The sequence below is a fragment of the Meriones unguiculatus genome (genome assembly GCF_030254825.1).
Source record: "Meriones unguiculatus strain TT.TT164.6M chromosome 13 unlocalized genomic scaffold, Bangor_MerUng_6.1 Chr13_unordered_Scaffold_37, whole genome shotgun sequence".
Lineage (NCBI taxonomy): Eukaryota > Metazoa > Chordata > Mammalia > Rodentia > Muridae > Meriones > Meriones unguiculatus.
Genome location: NW_026843647.1, coordinates 543,826 through 557,511, shown reverse-complemented (window position 1 = coordinate 557,511; position 13,686 = coordinate 543,826). Strand labels below are relative to the sequence as shown.

Sequence of the window (13,686 nt, the reverse complement as noted above, 5' to 3'; positions counted from 1 at the left end):
CATAAGAGCAGCAGCTTCCTCTCAAAATGTCCAAAGTAAAAGTGCAATTAACTATACATACTTGGAACTATCTTCAAGTTTGTTATTGTTTCAAAATCATTATGGGGAAGCTGCACGTGGTCTTTAACTCCAGCACTTGGGAGGCAGAGAAAGGAAGATCTCTGTAAGTTCAAGGCCAGCCTGGTCTACATAGGGAAGCCCAGGACAACCAGGTTTCTGTAGAGAGAATTTGGGTCAAAAAACCAACTAAATAAAATTGTAAGGAGAACAATGTAACTGAAAACTGAACAAGATTAAAAACAATGCTGATTCTCCACACTGGCAGTCTGGGTAAGACTATGTCTGTAAGAGACTGAAAAATGAAATGACATGACATTTTGGAGCAGCAAGAAGATTCTCTAACTACAGCCCACAGTCTTTTTTTTTTTTAATTGTGTATGTGTGTGTATGTGGGGGGGAGAGTTCATGATGCAGGTAAAGGATGAATACTAGTGAGCACATGGGAAGGTCAGAAGACAACTGTGCAATCATTTTTGCCTTCCACCTTTTCAGGAATTCAGGGATCAAACTCAGGTTTCCAGGCTTGCCCAGCAAGAGCCTTTATCTGCTATGTCATCCTACTGACCTGCAAGCGATTCTCTTAAATGACCTCAATTGGGTAATAGTGAGAAAAAAATGTGAAGGGTCCCTTCTCTTAAACAATTTCTTAGGGATGAATAAATAATAAAAAAGAGATGAGTAGAATATTAGTACATTACTGCTATCAACGACTAACAATCATCCAAACACAACCTAAGCACCTCCTGAGACAAGGGGCTACAGGGCTGGTAGCTAAAATTCCTTGCAAGTGTAAAACTGGAATAAACCTGAAATAAAAGAGCTTTCCCAGCTCTACAGTAACCTTGTTATTACATCCTGATTATCTACACATAGCAACCCAAAGAAATACAAATAGGAAAATAAGTCCGCATGAACCCTGTATACTCCTGGTAGTGCAAGTCCATCAAAGTATAAACAGCAGTGTATCTACCAAACTGTTCCTTATGAAGAATTCTCTGATGAATAAAGAGAACAATTAAATCACGGGTAATCTAAGTGAGAGAGAGCACCTGCAGTGGCTGTCTTTACTTAAGAAGAGTCATTTCATTCTGGAATGCTGGCACATACGTCCTGAAAAACTTTTCCTAGAAATGTGCACGGATCCTGTAGCCTTTTTAAGTACATTTTTAAGGCATTCATTCGACTGGAATGTCCAAGCTCCCCCACTCTACCCGACGTAGGGCAGGCAGGAGGCAGCACCGGACTCTCTGCACTTCCATTCCTGGAGGACTGACCCCAGCATCACTCTTCCTCAGGATGCAGGGCACAAGTGTATCCCTCGGAACTCCACACACTGTGCTCCCGCCCTCCCAACCCCTGCGGCTAGAGGACACAGTCTCGGGTACCAGCAGCCAGCACAGAAGCTCTTGTCTGAATGCTGGCAGGCTCTCCCGACCCACCCACCCCGCCAGCCCCCGGTTGTACCGCCCCGACCTCGCCCCACGACCTCCATCCTGCGGGTCCCTCACACACGACCACAGCCAGCCAAGCTCGACTGCACCGGGATGGCTGATACCCATGGACCTGCTGCTCCTACACCTCGGGATCCAACACTCTCTCCTTCCCGCCTAGCACCACCTAGCTCACTGGATGGCTGCTGGGGGCTGAGGCAGAGCTCAGAGGCTGAGGCGGGGGAGGGGGGAGCACAGGGAAAGGAGGCGGAGCACGAGGGCAGCAGGAGACATAGCCCGGAAAGTAGAGAGGCAGAGCCCGGGGATGGAGGCGGAGCCTGGTAGGGCGGAGGCAGAGCCTGGAGGTGAAGGAGGCAGAGCCCGAGGAGGCGGAGGCTGAACCTGGGGGCGGAGCCTGCGGCAGAGGCGGAGCCCGGGACGGGGCGGGGACAGAGCCCTGGGGTGGAGGGAGGATCCCGGGGCCGGGGGTGGAGCCCAGGGCAGAGGCGGAGCCCGGGGGCGAGGCAGAGCCCTGGGGCGGAGGAGGAGTCCAGGGGCAGGGTTGAATCTCAGAGATGGAGGCGGAGCCCGGGTGGGGGAGGCAGAACCTGGGTGGGCAGAGGCGAATCCCGGGGTTGGAGGCGGATCCCGGGGTGGAGGCGGAGCCCTGGGGAGGAGGCAGAGCCCAGGCGGCGCCCGCCCCACAGCCTTACCTGGCTTCTCCCTGTCTCTGCCTACCAGGATGAAGTAGTCCACTAGCTGAGCCGCAACCACCGCCACCGCGCCCGGGAAGCGGGTTCCCGTTGCCGCCCTCGCCACCACCGCCCACCAGGCCTGGGAGGAGCTCAGCGTTTTTACCTTCAGCGTCTGTAGCCATAACAACAGCGCTTCCATCACGCATGACAAGGGAGGCGCTCACTGCGCCTGTGCTGCACCTCGCGCAAGCCCCTCCTCCACTCCACGAGTAGGTTCTGCCTTCTGGGTCTGGACGCTGTGAGGCCTGAAATTTCTGAAATCTGTTATTAATTCTACAGGACAAAGGGATCTTTGAGATAAGTGTACCTCAAAGCATTTCTCTCCTGTTTTCAAACCCCTTGTCTTAGTTACTTTTCTATCACTGTGCTAAGATATCATGACCAAGGCTGCTAATAGAAGAAACGGTTGGTTGGGTACCTAGAGTTTCAGAGGGTAATTCCCTGAGCATCATGGCAGGGACCATGGTGGCAGACAGGAATAGCAGACGGAGCATCAGAGAGAACAGTGGCTGAGAGCTTACATCCTGATCTACAAGTATGAAGCAAAGAGCTAACTGAGAATTGTGTGGGATTTTAAAACCTCAAAGCCCATCCACAGTGACACACCTCTTCAACAAGATCACACTTCCTAATTTTTCCACCAATGGGGGACCATATTTTCAAACATATGAGACTTTAGGGGTCATTTTCATTCAAACAACCACATTCCTTAATAGCTTCCTATGTAGCCAAGAATTAAGATAAAATATTTGAATGTCCCAAAGCATCCCAGGCACTCAGATTCTTGTGCTGTTTTGTTGTTGCTGCTGCTGTTTTGTTTTTAGGCAGAGTTTCATATAGTCCAGGTTGACCTTCATTCCTGAACTTTCTAATGCTCCATTTACAGGCATGTGTCAACACACTTGCTTTATGATCTTGTTTATTTTTGTATTGTTTTGCTTTATTTTCTTGTTATTGTTTTGCTTTTCAAGACAGGGATTTTCTGTGTAGCTTTGGCTGGTCTGGACTCACTCTGTAGACAAAGATGGCCTCAAACACAAAGATCTGGTGGGTGCCACTATGCCTACTGACCTCCTTTTTTGAAGGGGGGGTATTTTTAAATTTTGTGTAGATCAGTGATAAGAGTATGTTACTTGTATGAATATAAGTGTACCACATGTGTGCTTTATATTCCAGGAGGTCATATGGCATCAAGTTCCCTGAAACAGGAACTAGAGGAGATTGACAGCCACCATGGACATGCTAGGAACTCAGGAAAAAAAAGCAAAGAATGTTTTGTTTTGTTTTAAGATTTATTTCATATACAATGTTGTGTTTGCATGTATACCTGCATGCCAGAAGAGGGCACCAGATTTCACTATAGATGGTTGTGATCCACCATGTGGTCGCTGGGAATTGAACTCATGACCTCTGGAAGAACATCCAGTGCTCTTAACCTCTGAGCCATCTTTCCAGCCCCACAGAAAGTATTTTTCATCACTAAGCCATCTCTTCAGTCCCTCTGGCTTCCTTTTCAATTATTATTATTATTATTATTATTATTATTATTACTATCATTCCTTTCTCCTTCCCTAGTATATTCCAAACAAATTCACTTTCTTTCATTTCCCCTACTGAACTAAAATGTTCTTACCTCTAGGCCTTTTAATATATATATTCTTTATCCCTTTTGGGATGTTAAGTACCTCTTGCTTTTCTTTAGGTTTCATGGTGTAATTTGTAGCAATGTCAGCATTTCTACGCATTTCTATAGGTTTGTTTTTGGTAGATTACCCCACAAGACTGTAAGCTTATAGAGAAAAAAAAATGATGTTTGCATGATTCATTTTTGTGTGTTCAGGACTTAGCATAGTATTGTGTACCTAATTCACAAACAGTAACTATCTGCAGAAGGACAAATAACCTTTTAAATAGTAAATACCTTTAACAAAGTCTTCATAATCTGAGAGTAATACAGAATTCTCACCTAGAGGATGGGAGCATGTAGCATTTTATTTGGTAATGCCAGCCATTGTGCTATCTGTAATAAACTTCTCCTGAAGTCTTTTTATCTTGTTCTGTTACTGCCATTACTAGGAGAGCCTCCTCTATGCCTGTTGCCTTCATTGCCTTCTCTGTGTTCTCTTTTATTTATCCCCTAAAACGTTACTTCCTTTAAGCTTTAGTGAGGTTTAGAAACTGGCTTTATTATATCCAAAGAGTATCTGTATTTTCCTGTTTTGTACAGAAGGTAGGAATACAGCTCATAGGTAGAATATTTGCTTCACATATAAGAGATAAGGAAGGAGGAGGAAGGGGAGGAGAAAAAAAAAGAAACAGGGGAAGCAAAGCATTGCTTTCATTATGCAGATGCACTGCCTTAAATACAGGGGTTAACAGTCTTCTTGTCTCTGCATTCCAAATAAGGTAGAAATTCCAGATACAGCAAAAGTGATACTTATTTGGTGTTAGTTTTTAACCTTGTCACTCTCCTGACATTTACTCTGTACCTGCTTTATATGTAGTTGGTTTTATGTACATGTTCATTTTCTGGGAAGAATCTATATTTTCATTAGGTTTTATGAGAAGTCATAACCTCTGAAAGTGTCCTGAGCTTTGAATCCTACCATAGTTATCCCTAGGAGACCATATCTGCAAAGGTGATTATGCCCTCTCTGTACATCATTTGATGTTATGACTTCAGGATGCATCTCGAACCTTGTTTTCAAGAGAATGTTATAAACAAGTCTTAAACTTGACAGACATTTGTGCCTCATGAAAAAATTTTCATCATAAAATGTCCTGTCTGAAAAGAAGATCTGAGAACATTGTAAAATGCACTCTGTTACTTTCATTTTAGTCATTAACATTATTAGTACTATTTACAGTTTTTCATTATTTTGTTAGAGACCCAAATATGATGACTCTGGTGTAAGAGACTGTGTACACACTGTTAACTAAAAAAAAATAAAACCACACATTCAAAACAAGTAAAACCTCCAAATATTGATAAGAATTAGGTTTAGATTTAGTGCCCAAAAATAATTCAGTTGAAATGTGGGAAAGATATTGAAAGACCATTATTCAGCAAGCGTTTAGAGTATATATGTAAATATGATGAAAGGATGTACACATAAACACAACCTAAGAATATAATATAGGATAAACCTACTAAAATCTGTACATCTAAAGAAACTAATCAAGAGGGAGGACCCTGACTAAAATGCTCAATCCCTATCCCCAAAGGCAAAGAGGATGGACATTAGAAGAAGAAGAAAACAAGAAACAAGTTAGGAACCTGCCACAGAGGGCCTCTAAAAGGCTCTGCCCTGCAGACTATCAAAGCAGATGCTGAGTCTTATGGCCAAATGTTGAGCAGAGTGCATGAAATCTTATGAAAGAAGTGGGAAATAGTAAGATCTGGAAAGGACAGGAACTCCACAAGGAGAGCAACAGAACCAGAAAATTTGAACACAGGTTTCTTTCCAGAGACTCATATTCCAAACAAGTACCATGCATGGAGATAACCTAGAACCCCTGCACAGATGTAGCCCATGACAGTTTAGTCCAAGTGGGTTACATAGTAATGGGAAGAGGGACTGCCTCTGACATAAACTTATTGGCCTGCTCTTTGATCACCTCCCCCTGATGGAGGAGCAGCCTTACCAGGCCACAGAAGAAGACAATACAGCCACTCCTGATGAGATATGATAGACTAAGATCAGAAGGAAAGAGAGGGGAACCTCCCCTATCAATGGACTTGGGAAGGAGCATGCATGAAGAAGGAGAAAGGAAGGTGGAATTAGGAGGGGAGAGGGGTTATAGGAAGATACAAAGTGAATAAAGTGTAGTTAATAAAAGTTAAAAAAATAAAAAATATTTAACACAAAAAAATAAATAATAAAAAAATTCTTGAGCACGCACACAAAAGGTGGAATTTCATTAAGCAGGATATTTTTTTTTTCCTTTTTGTTTTCTTGCCAGGAAAAGTTTGAATATGTTTCTCCCCTCTCCTCTTTTTTGTTCCTGTCCCCTTCCACTCCTGCCTTCCTTGCTCAGTGTGAATTTACAAACATTGCACTTGAATGGATGCAATTCTGATTCTGCGAAAGCATTGCCAAAAGGACCCCTGAAGCCTCACTTCTAAACCTTGAACCCCAAATGCATTCTAGCTATTTTTTTTCTTGCACTGGTGATGCAACTCATTTTCTGGGGGGGGGGTAGATATCCAGACATGGTGAATTCCTCATCTACTCCTCCCCTTTCCCCATGCTTATGTCCTTTAGCACTTTGGGAAGCACATTGACAGAGGTTCCCCACCCATGCAAACCACAATCATACATGTGCTTTCTAAGATTTTCTAACAATTTTTTTCTAGTTGCCAGTCTGTTACCTCGCCTGAAAAATAATCAGCTTGGTTCTCAGGTGACAATCTCTTAAGTGCAGCCAGGCTAATAAGGCAAGTGTCAAAGCACTCAGATGGGTATTCTTGGCACATTGCCAGTAAACTGGCACAGACCCAGGAGCCCAGTGGAGTCAAGCCTTCCCCATTTGGGTTCAGTTCACTTCCTTATTGAAGCCACCTAAGGCTCAAAAAAAAAAAGTTTGAGGGATTGAAGGTGTAGCTCAGTTGATAAGAGGCAGAGCAGAAGGATCAGACATTCAAGGTCATCTTATAGCTGTTTAGTTTCAGGCCAGAGTAGGCTACAGAGAACCCTATCCAAATAATAATAATAATAATATTAATAACCACAATACGTTTTATCTAAGAGCATATTTGGCGATCATTGTTCGAAGCCAGAGCTAACCTCAAGTCACCTACTTTCCTCAGAGAGGAAGCAAGGAGGCAACGAGGTCCGGCCTGGCAGGATTTTCTGCACATAGAACCCTCAAGATTGGTAGAGGCTGGAGAGAGGAGTTCAGCTTATGAGACATGTCCTGGCTGTGAGCCAACATCTGGCTGTCCTTGACTTGGATAGACTGGACCAGGGAAATGAAAGTAAGACCTGATGTGGCTCAGGCCCAGATGGAAATTCATGACAGGTAGGTCACATCCTCAGAGAGACTGACAGAGGGTGCATTGACAGTTAATCCAGTGATGAAGTGAAAGGAAGGGCGAAGAAAGGACAGAAGCCAGACAAACTATAGTGAAGATGGTGCAGACAAACCACCACCTTAGTGGGGCTGCTGCATTGACTGTCATGGGACCCAGAAGGCCCTAACGAGGGCCAGTTCATCAAGATCCATATCTCAAGCCCCTACCAGAAGCAGAACCTGGAATCTGTCCCCTGCCCCAGGTGGAACTCAGAACTCCTCTTCTAGGAAGATTCCCAGAATAAGTAACCTCAGTGCAGCCATTTATCCCCTTGGTTCAAAGTTCATGGTTTATTCTGGAGAGTGATAACTGGGCTGAGCCAGCAGTGCTCAACCCAGGCCTTGCTTTGAGCAATGTCCATGGGACACAGTGGCCAGCTGGCTTTGTGTGTGGTCTCAGATCTGGTAGGAATGTTGGAGATCTGCTGGCCAGGATATGAATCAGACAGAGCTTATCTGTGTCCAGATCACTAAGACTTGAGGCTAGCAGCTGGGTAGAACATATCTTTAACTTCAGGGACCTTCTAGGAAACTTGCCTGCAGAGTTATGCCTTGTTTCTCTATTTGGCTCTAGAAGGGAAGAAAGTGAACTCAAGGATCCATGAAGATTACAAATCAGAGGCAAAAGTGTTTGAGCTGATTCATCATGAATTAGCACATACCTCTGGGCGGGGGCAAGAATTTTCTTCTTCACCCTTGATGAGAATGATGACCCCAGCCAGAAAAAATACAGCCCTCTCACCCACACTGCTGTCTTTCAAGTTTGGGCTCTAAAGCTTCCCACCTTTAGTATGACTGGGCAATATACTTCCAATCTTTGAACTTTACTTTGATACATGAGAACCCCAGTTCGGGAGCATGTATAAGATCAAAAGAGACAGCAAGTAGCACACATGTAGTACTAGTGTTCTCCCTGTCAGTCAATCCTTATGTTTGCAAATGGGTGAATGAAGGTAGTCAGGCCAATTCTCAGGTCACAGCCTTATAAGGATATAGCATTATGAGGAAAACAGAACTATCTGTCTTCCTAATTTTGGCTATTCCTGTATTTCCAAATAGGAATGTGAGTTCTCAATCTTCAGATAACTACCCTCTCCAAACCCTAATTTTCAATTCAGCTGTTTCCAGCTTTGCCCTTATTATGAAATCTTGCTAGCCAGGACCTAACCCTTCCAGGTATACTCTGTATGAAGAGGTAGGGATCAAGGCTCAGCCAGGTGCTAAGTTGGCAGGGGGCAAGGCCCATTTGAGGCCTCAGCTCCCCAAGTCTAAGGTCTAGGTTAACCATGTGTCCCGCCTGTCCCCCAGTTCTTGCAGCTCTATCCTGAAAGCGCAGACCAGCACCCTGGGTGTAGTCTCTCAAGGAAAAGGATTCCTCTAACCCAAATTGTTCTGGCTTTCTTTTCCTTCTCACTGCATGAGCCCTAAGCCAGGAAATAGGGCAGCGGAAGTCCTGCACCAGTCTAATCTCTCAACACCGATCTCCGAGATGCCTGGCCACAAGGGACCTCTACCCTTACCCCTATACCCACAGGCAAGCTTCTGGGCAGGCCTTATCTTAGAAGCCAGCACACTGGAGGAAAGAGAAGCCTCCAGGGCAGAGCAGGCCCTGACAGCCCCTTAGTGTATAAAATGCTGGAGCTGGCTTTGGCTGTTCAGTGGTTTATTGGTGACACTAGGCAGGAGAGCTCCAGCGTTACCGCTCCTGGTGTTTCATCGCAGTGAGTCTTGGACTTGGGGGTTTTGCCAGAGTCAGCCAGACATCTCAAACTTTCTCCTATTGCTTGACAACTTACTCCTTCAGCAGATAGGGACCGCTGTTCTCCAGCATGTTGGGGAGTGGGGTGTGGCTTTGCCAAATCCCCAAAGCTTGGAGACCTGGACAAGTGGATCCCACAGGGATCCACTGTAGAGCACACCTCATGTCCCAGGTCTAACTCATGCACCCTGCTCTATCTCACCTGAAATCTGTGGGCCAGGATCCTAGGACTTGAGTTGGAGACCTCTGGAAGCCTGGCACTCCGGCTTCCTTTGCTTTGCTTGTCACCAACCTGACCAGCCAAAAAGCCTCTGGGTGCCTCTCTGCTCCAAGAAGAGAAAATCAGCAGAACCAGGCAGAGCGCCTCCAAGATGCTCCTCCTCCTGCCACTGCCCTTCCTTCTGCTCCGGGGCTGTGCAGCTGGCCCGTTTGAAAACCCTCAGCTTCTTGCTCCTTTCCAGGGTATCTGAGCATCTGCACAGAATGAAGCTGGTTTCCATCATCCTGATGTTTCTGGGTTCACTCGCCTTTCTAGGCGTGGATGCTGCACAGCCAGAGGATGTGTCCTTGCAGTGAGTTTGGGGCAGTGTTTTCTTCAGTCCTAATACATGGCGGTCATGGAACAATGAGTGATGGCCTGGAGGGGTTAGAAGGAAGTGGAGATGGGAGCTGGCCGGGACATCACTTGAACTCAAGCCAAACACACCTGCTTGTGTTTTCTAGGTGGGATAAGCTGGCACTAAGTAGTGGAGAGATGGAACTGCAGGCATCCAGCAGCGATTCCTCAGAACTCACTGGTGGGGAGACAGTTCCTATGGAGACTTTTGTTCTGGACCAGGAGAAGGAGAGCACATCTAAAACTCCACAAGCCAGGTAACTACACCCTCTGCAGAGGATGTGCCCTTTCGACTACCCAGGCCCCGGGAGGATTGTCCAGGCCAGACTGCAGCTCTGGTGGAAGGAGCAGGTCACAGGTCCTCAGGTTCTGTTTGGCCCTGGTCCGAGGTGCTTAGGGCCAAAGCCCTGGTTGGTTAAGTTTCAAGTGTCCTTCCTTCTCTGCAGCACTCCAAGCTCAGCCCACTTTCGAGTCAAACGCTACCGCAAGATGATGAACCCTGGCTCCCACAACTCTCGATGCCGCTTTGGGACCTGCATGTTGCAGAAATTGGCCCAACAGATCTACCAGTTGACAGACAAAAGGAAGGACCCTGTTGCCCCCAAAAACAAGATCGGCCCTCAAGGCTATGGCCGTTGATGCTGGCGTTCCCTGCCGGAGGTCCTCCAGGCCCAGTCTGTGATGTCCTCGCAAGAGCAGACACAGGCAACCGCAGCCTCCGGGACCCACTGAGTCATCCCTAAGCGCTTTAGGATTTAGTTAAGGGTGGCAGCATTGAACAGTTGGGGTACTTTCCCTTTGGCACCTGCTTTGCACCAGGGAGGACTGAGTCAAACCTGCAGAGATCTGCCTGGCTGCCCCTAACGGAGGTAGAGGAACCCAAGATCAAGCCAGGCTCACCACACACACTGAGAAGTACAGACTGTTACTCTTCGGGCAGGGTTCTGAGCCGCTGCCTAGCCTGCTCACAAACTGGTTTCTCACGGGGATAATAAGCCTCATTACTACTTGAACTTTCCAAAACCCAGTGAGTAAAAGTGCAATGCTTGTTATACAAAAGTAACTGTCATATTTAAGTTTGTTTGTATCAAGAGGTGCTTTTTTATAACTTCAAATATGTAGAGATATTTTTGTACATTATATGTTGCATTAAGGGCATTTTAAAGGAAATTATATTGTCACCATCCCCTACTTTAAGAAGTGAAGGTCTCAGCGAGCTATAAGGTTGTTTGGTTGAGTATGTGTGAGTGTGTGTGTGTGTGTGTGTGTGTGTGTGTAAAGTGGAGAGTGCCTGATTACCACCTGTGGAAGAAGAAAAGACATTATGTCTCTTATAATCTATTTACTTAAAATATGTGACCTGGGAAAAAGCAAACCAATAAACGGTCTCAATGCTGATATATTTTCAGTTCATGCATCTAAGGAAGGGTGGTCTTGGTTTGGGTTGGCCTGTGGGTGCTGGTATCTTGCTTCTTGTTTTGGGAAGACAGAACTTCAGTGTGGGTGTAAGCCAACATTTCTTTACACGGCTTTATCTGTCATGAGTTCTGTTGTCCATATGGGTGTACAAAGCGCGTGTCCTGGGTTCACCACCTTGTGTGGCGGCCAGACCAGGTGAGATAGGGTGAGCCCCAGTAGGTAGGCAAGCCTGGGCTTCTCAGATTGCACAACACACTCCCAATTTTATGGGGTTGCTCACCGAACCTCAGCTAAGGCATTCTTTGGAGACTTTCTAAGTAGAGAGTTTATGCTGCAGCTGCAGGTATTAAATAGCTACTCAGGCAAAGCCAGCAAAATGTTTTCAAGTCTCTGAGAAACTCTCAGCTAGGAGCCCAAGTCCTCACTAGACTCTAGCATCCATGAGTGGGGCTGTATCACCCTCTGCTGTTTGTCACGCATCGTCCCTGAGAGTGGTGGACAGTTTAATAAGTGCAGTTTAATAAGTTCTCCTATGTGGGAGTCAGCACATAGCCTTAATGAAAGAGGAAAGAAAGAAATAAAAGCGGTTTGCAGATACCAACTGCCCCCCCCACAACTACATGATGGCTTGCTGTGCCAGGACAGTTACTCAGTGCCCTCATGCTGTGCAGCGAGCAGCTGCTGGCCAGAGACCAAAAGACAGACAGACAGACGTGCAGCCAGAATCGTGCGCCTCTGAGGGCCTGAGACCTTCAATGTTCCTTCTCCCCCTCCAGGCACCTCTTCCTTTCTCTTTCCCAAGTCTTTTTCATGCTCCCTTCCCTTGCCTCTCTCTCCCTTTCCTTTGTCCTTGCTTTCTGTCACCTCCAGAGCAGGTGAGGAGTGCTAGATTCTAAGCTTGAAGGGCAGGTGGTGCCATATACATGCCTACCTAGTAGGCTGTGTATTGTCTTGATCAGCCAATCCTGGAAGATCATTTATTGTGCTTTCCTGAAAGATTTACTGGCCATTTGGAAACTCTGAGTTGCTTGTGTCTCTAGCTAGTTTAGAATATCTGGAAGCTCTTTAGTTTGAAGGATGGAAGTGTCTGAGAATGGCATTAAAGAGCCCTAGCTAAGGGGCAGGATCTTTTCTTCCTTGCAGAAGAAGTGAATTATACACAATGAAAAGAACCGGGCCTGGGTCTGAGTCTGCACACAACCTGATAGAGGCAGCTCCTGCTTCAGAAGAAAGTAGCCTACATAGCATGTAGAATTTCCCCACAAGGCTTCAATTGTTGAACCCTTGATATAGGTAGTATCAGTCCCATCCAGTTCCATGCCCTATTTGATCTTAACAATTTCATGAGGCTCCCAGTGAGAGAAGATCATAAATTCAGCAACAGACCATCCTGATCCCAAGTACTTCTTGCTAAGCAGTAACTCAGAGCTGTGCCAGGCACTGAAGAGGCACAAGGCATGTATGGAAGAGGAAATGACTAGAAGCTCCAATCCTGTGCCAGTGGGTTCACAGTGGTCTGAAGGGCCTATGGAAACTGACAAGAGCAAAGACCACTTTGGCTTCATTGACAGTGGCCCAAGCTACTCACTCATTTCCAAAGTTTGTCCCATAGCCACAGAGACATCCAGCCAAAACCTCACTCTGGCAGAACTTCAACTTACCAGACAAAGCTGCCAAAGACCGGTTGGGCACCAGCTTAAGGGCAGCTGCAAGCAAGGAACAAGCATCTAGCCTCCATCTGAGGGAGTCTAATGACTTCAGGGAATTCAAGGCAAGTATAAGCACTGTGGTTCAGCTGCTCAACTAAAGTCTTTCCCATTGCTAAACCTGTGACTTGAGACATTTTGGAGGAGACAGAGACCCTCTTATGACCAGCCTGGTACAGTATTAGGGATTACCTAAAGGTCTTCACAAAGCCTTGGACCCTACTCTGGAAGATGTTCAACTGACTTTATGGATATATATCCATCTGTATACAACAGCATTTTCATTTCCTGCATGGATTATCATTAGATGAAAACATCACAATTTGTTTAACTGTTCCTGTCTGCTGTTACACAATATAATTTCCTTTATTTTTCCCATTAAAAACTTTTCTTTTGCATTTATTTTTGGGTCATTTTATGACTTATTTAGGATAAATAATTGGAAGCAAAATGTTGGTGGGGTGAGGGGGGCAGAAGTAGGAGGATCTCTATGAATTCTAGGCTAGTTTGATCTACAGAGCAAGTCCCAAGCCAGCCAAAGTTACATAGAGAGACCTTATCTTAGAAAGAAAGAAAGAAAGAAAGAAAGAAAGAAAGAAAGAAAGAAAGAAAGAAAGAAAGAAAGAAAAGACTATGATTTGTATGATTTGGGCTTGTGGGTGTGGGCATACAGGTGGGGGCAGAAGACAGCTGTTGGGAGTTTGTTCTCTCCTTCCGATGTAGGCTGGGGGTCAGTGGGGAGAGTGCAGGAGGTCAGTCCTGTGCAGGGCTTCTGCCCACTGATCCACCTCACAGGCCCTTATGGTTCTCATACTGTCCTTTATACCTTGAGTACTTAAAAAATCCTTAATTTATTATCTTGCTCTAA

At 45.7% G+C, this 13,686-nt stretch overlaps 1 protein-coding gene across 1 annotated transcript; it reads left to right on the top strand.

Moving 5' to 3' along the window:
* Positions 1 to 9,560: 9,560 nt before the first annotated feature.
* LOC132650936 (pro-adrenomedullin-like) lies at positions 9,561 to 10,332 on the top strand. The gene is made up of 3 exons (XM_060376258.1): positions 9,561 to 9,649; positions 9,801 to 9,950; positions 10,140 to 10,332. Exons 1-3 carry the CDS (start codon positions 9,561 to 9,563, stop codon positions 10,330 to 10,332), a joined length of 432 nt encoding a protein of 143 aa, XP_060232241.1.
* The last annotated feature ends 3,354 nt before the right edge of the window (positions 10,333 to 13,686 follow it).

Bases quoted from the DNA above. Each gene is read 5' to 3' on its own strand.
- LOC132650936 (XM_060376258.1), top strand. From the start codon at position 9,561: ATGAAGCTGGTTTCCATCATCCTGATGTTTCTGGGTTCACTCGCCTTT. The intron at 9,650-9,800 runs GTGAGTTTGGGG...TGTGTTTTCTAG, and splicing joins CCAGAGGATGTGTCCTTGCA to GTGGGATAAGCTGGCACTAA. The intron at 9,951-10,139 runs GTAACTACACCC...CCTTCTCTGCAG, and splicing joins TCTAAAACTCCACAAGCCAG to CACTCCAAGCTCAGCCCACT.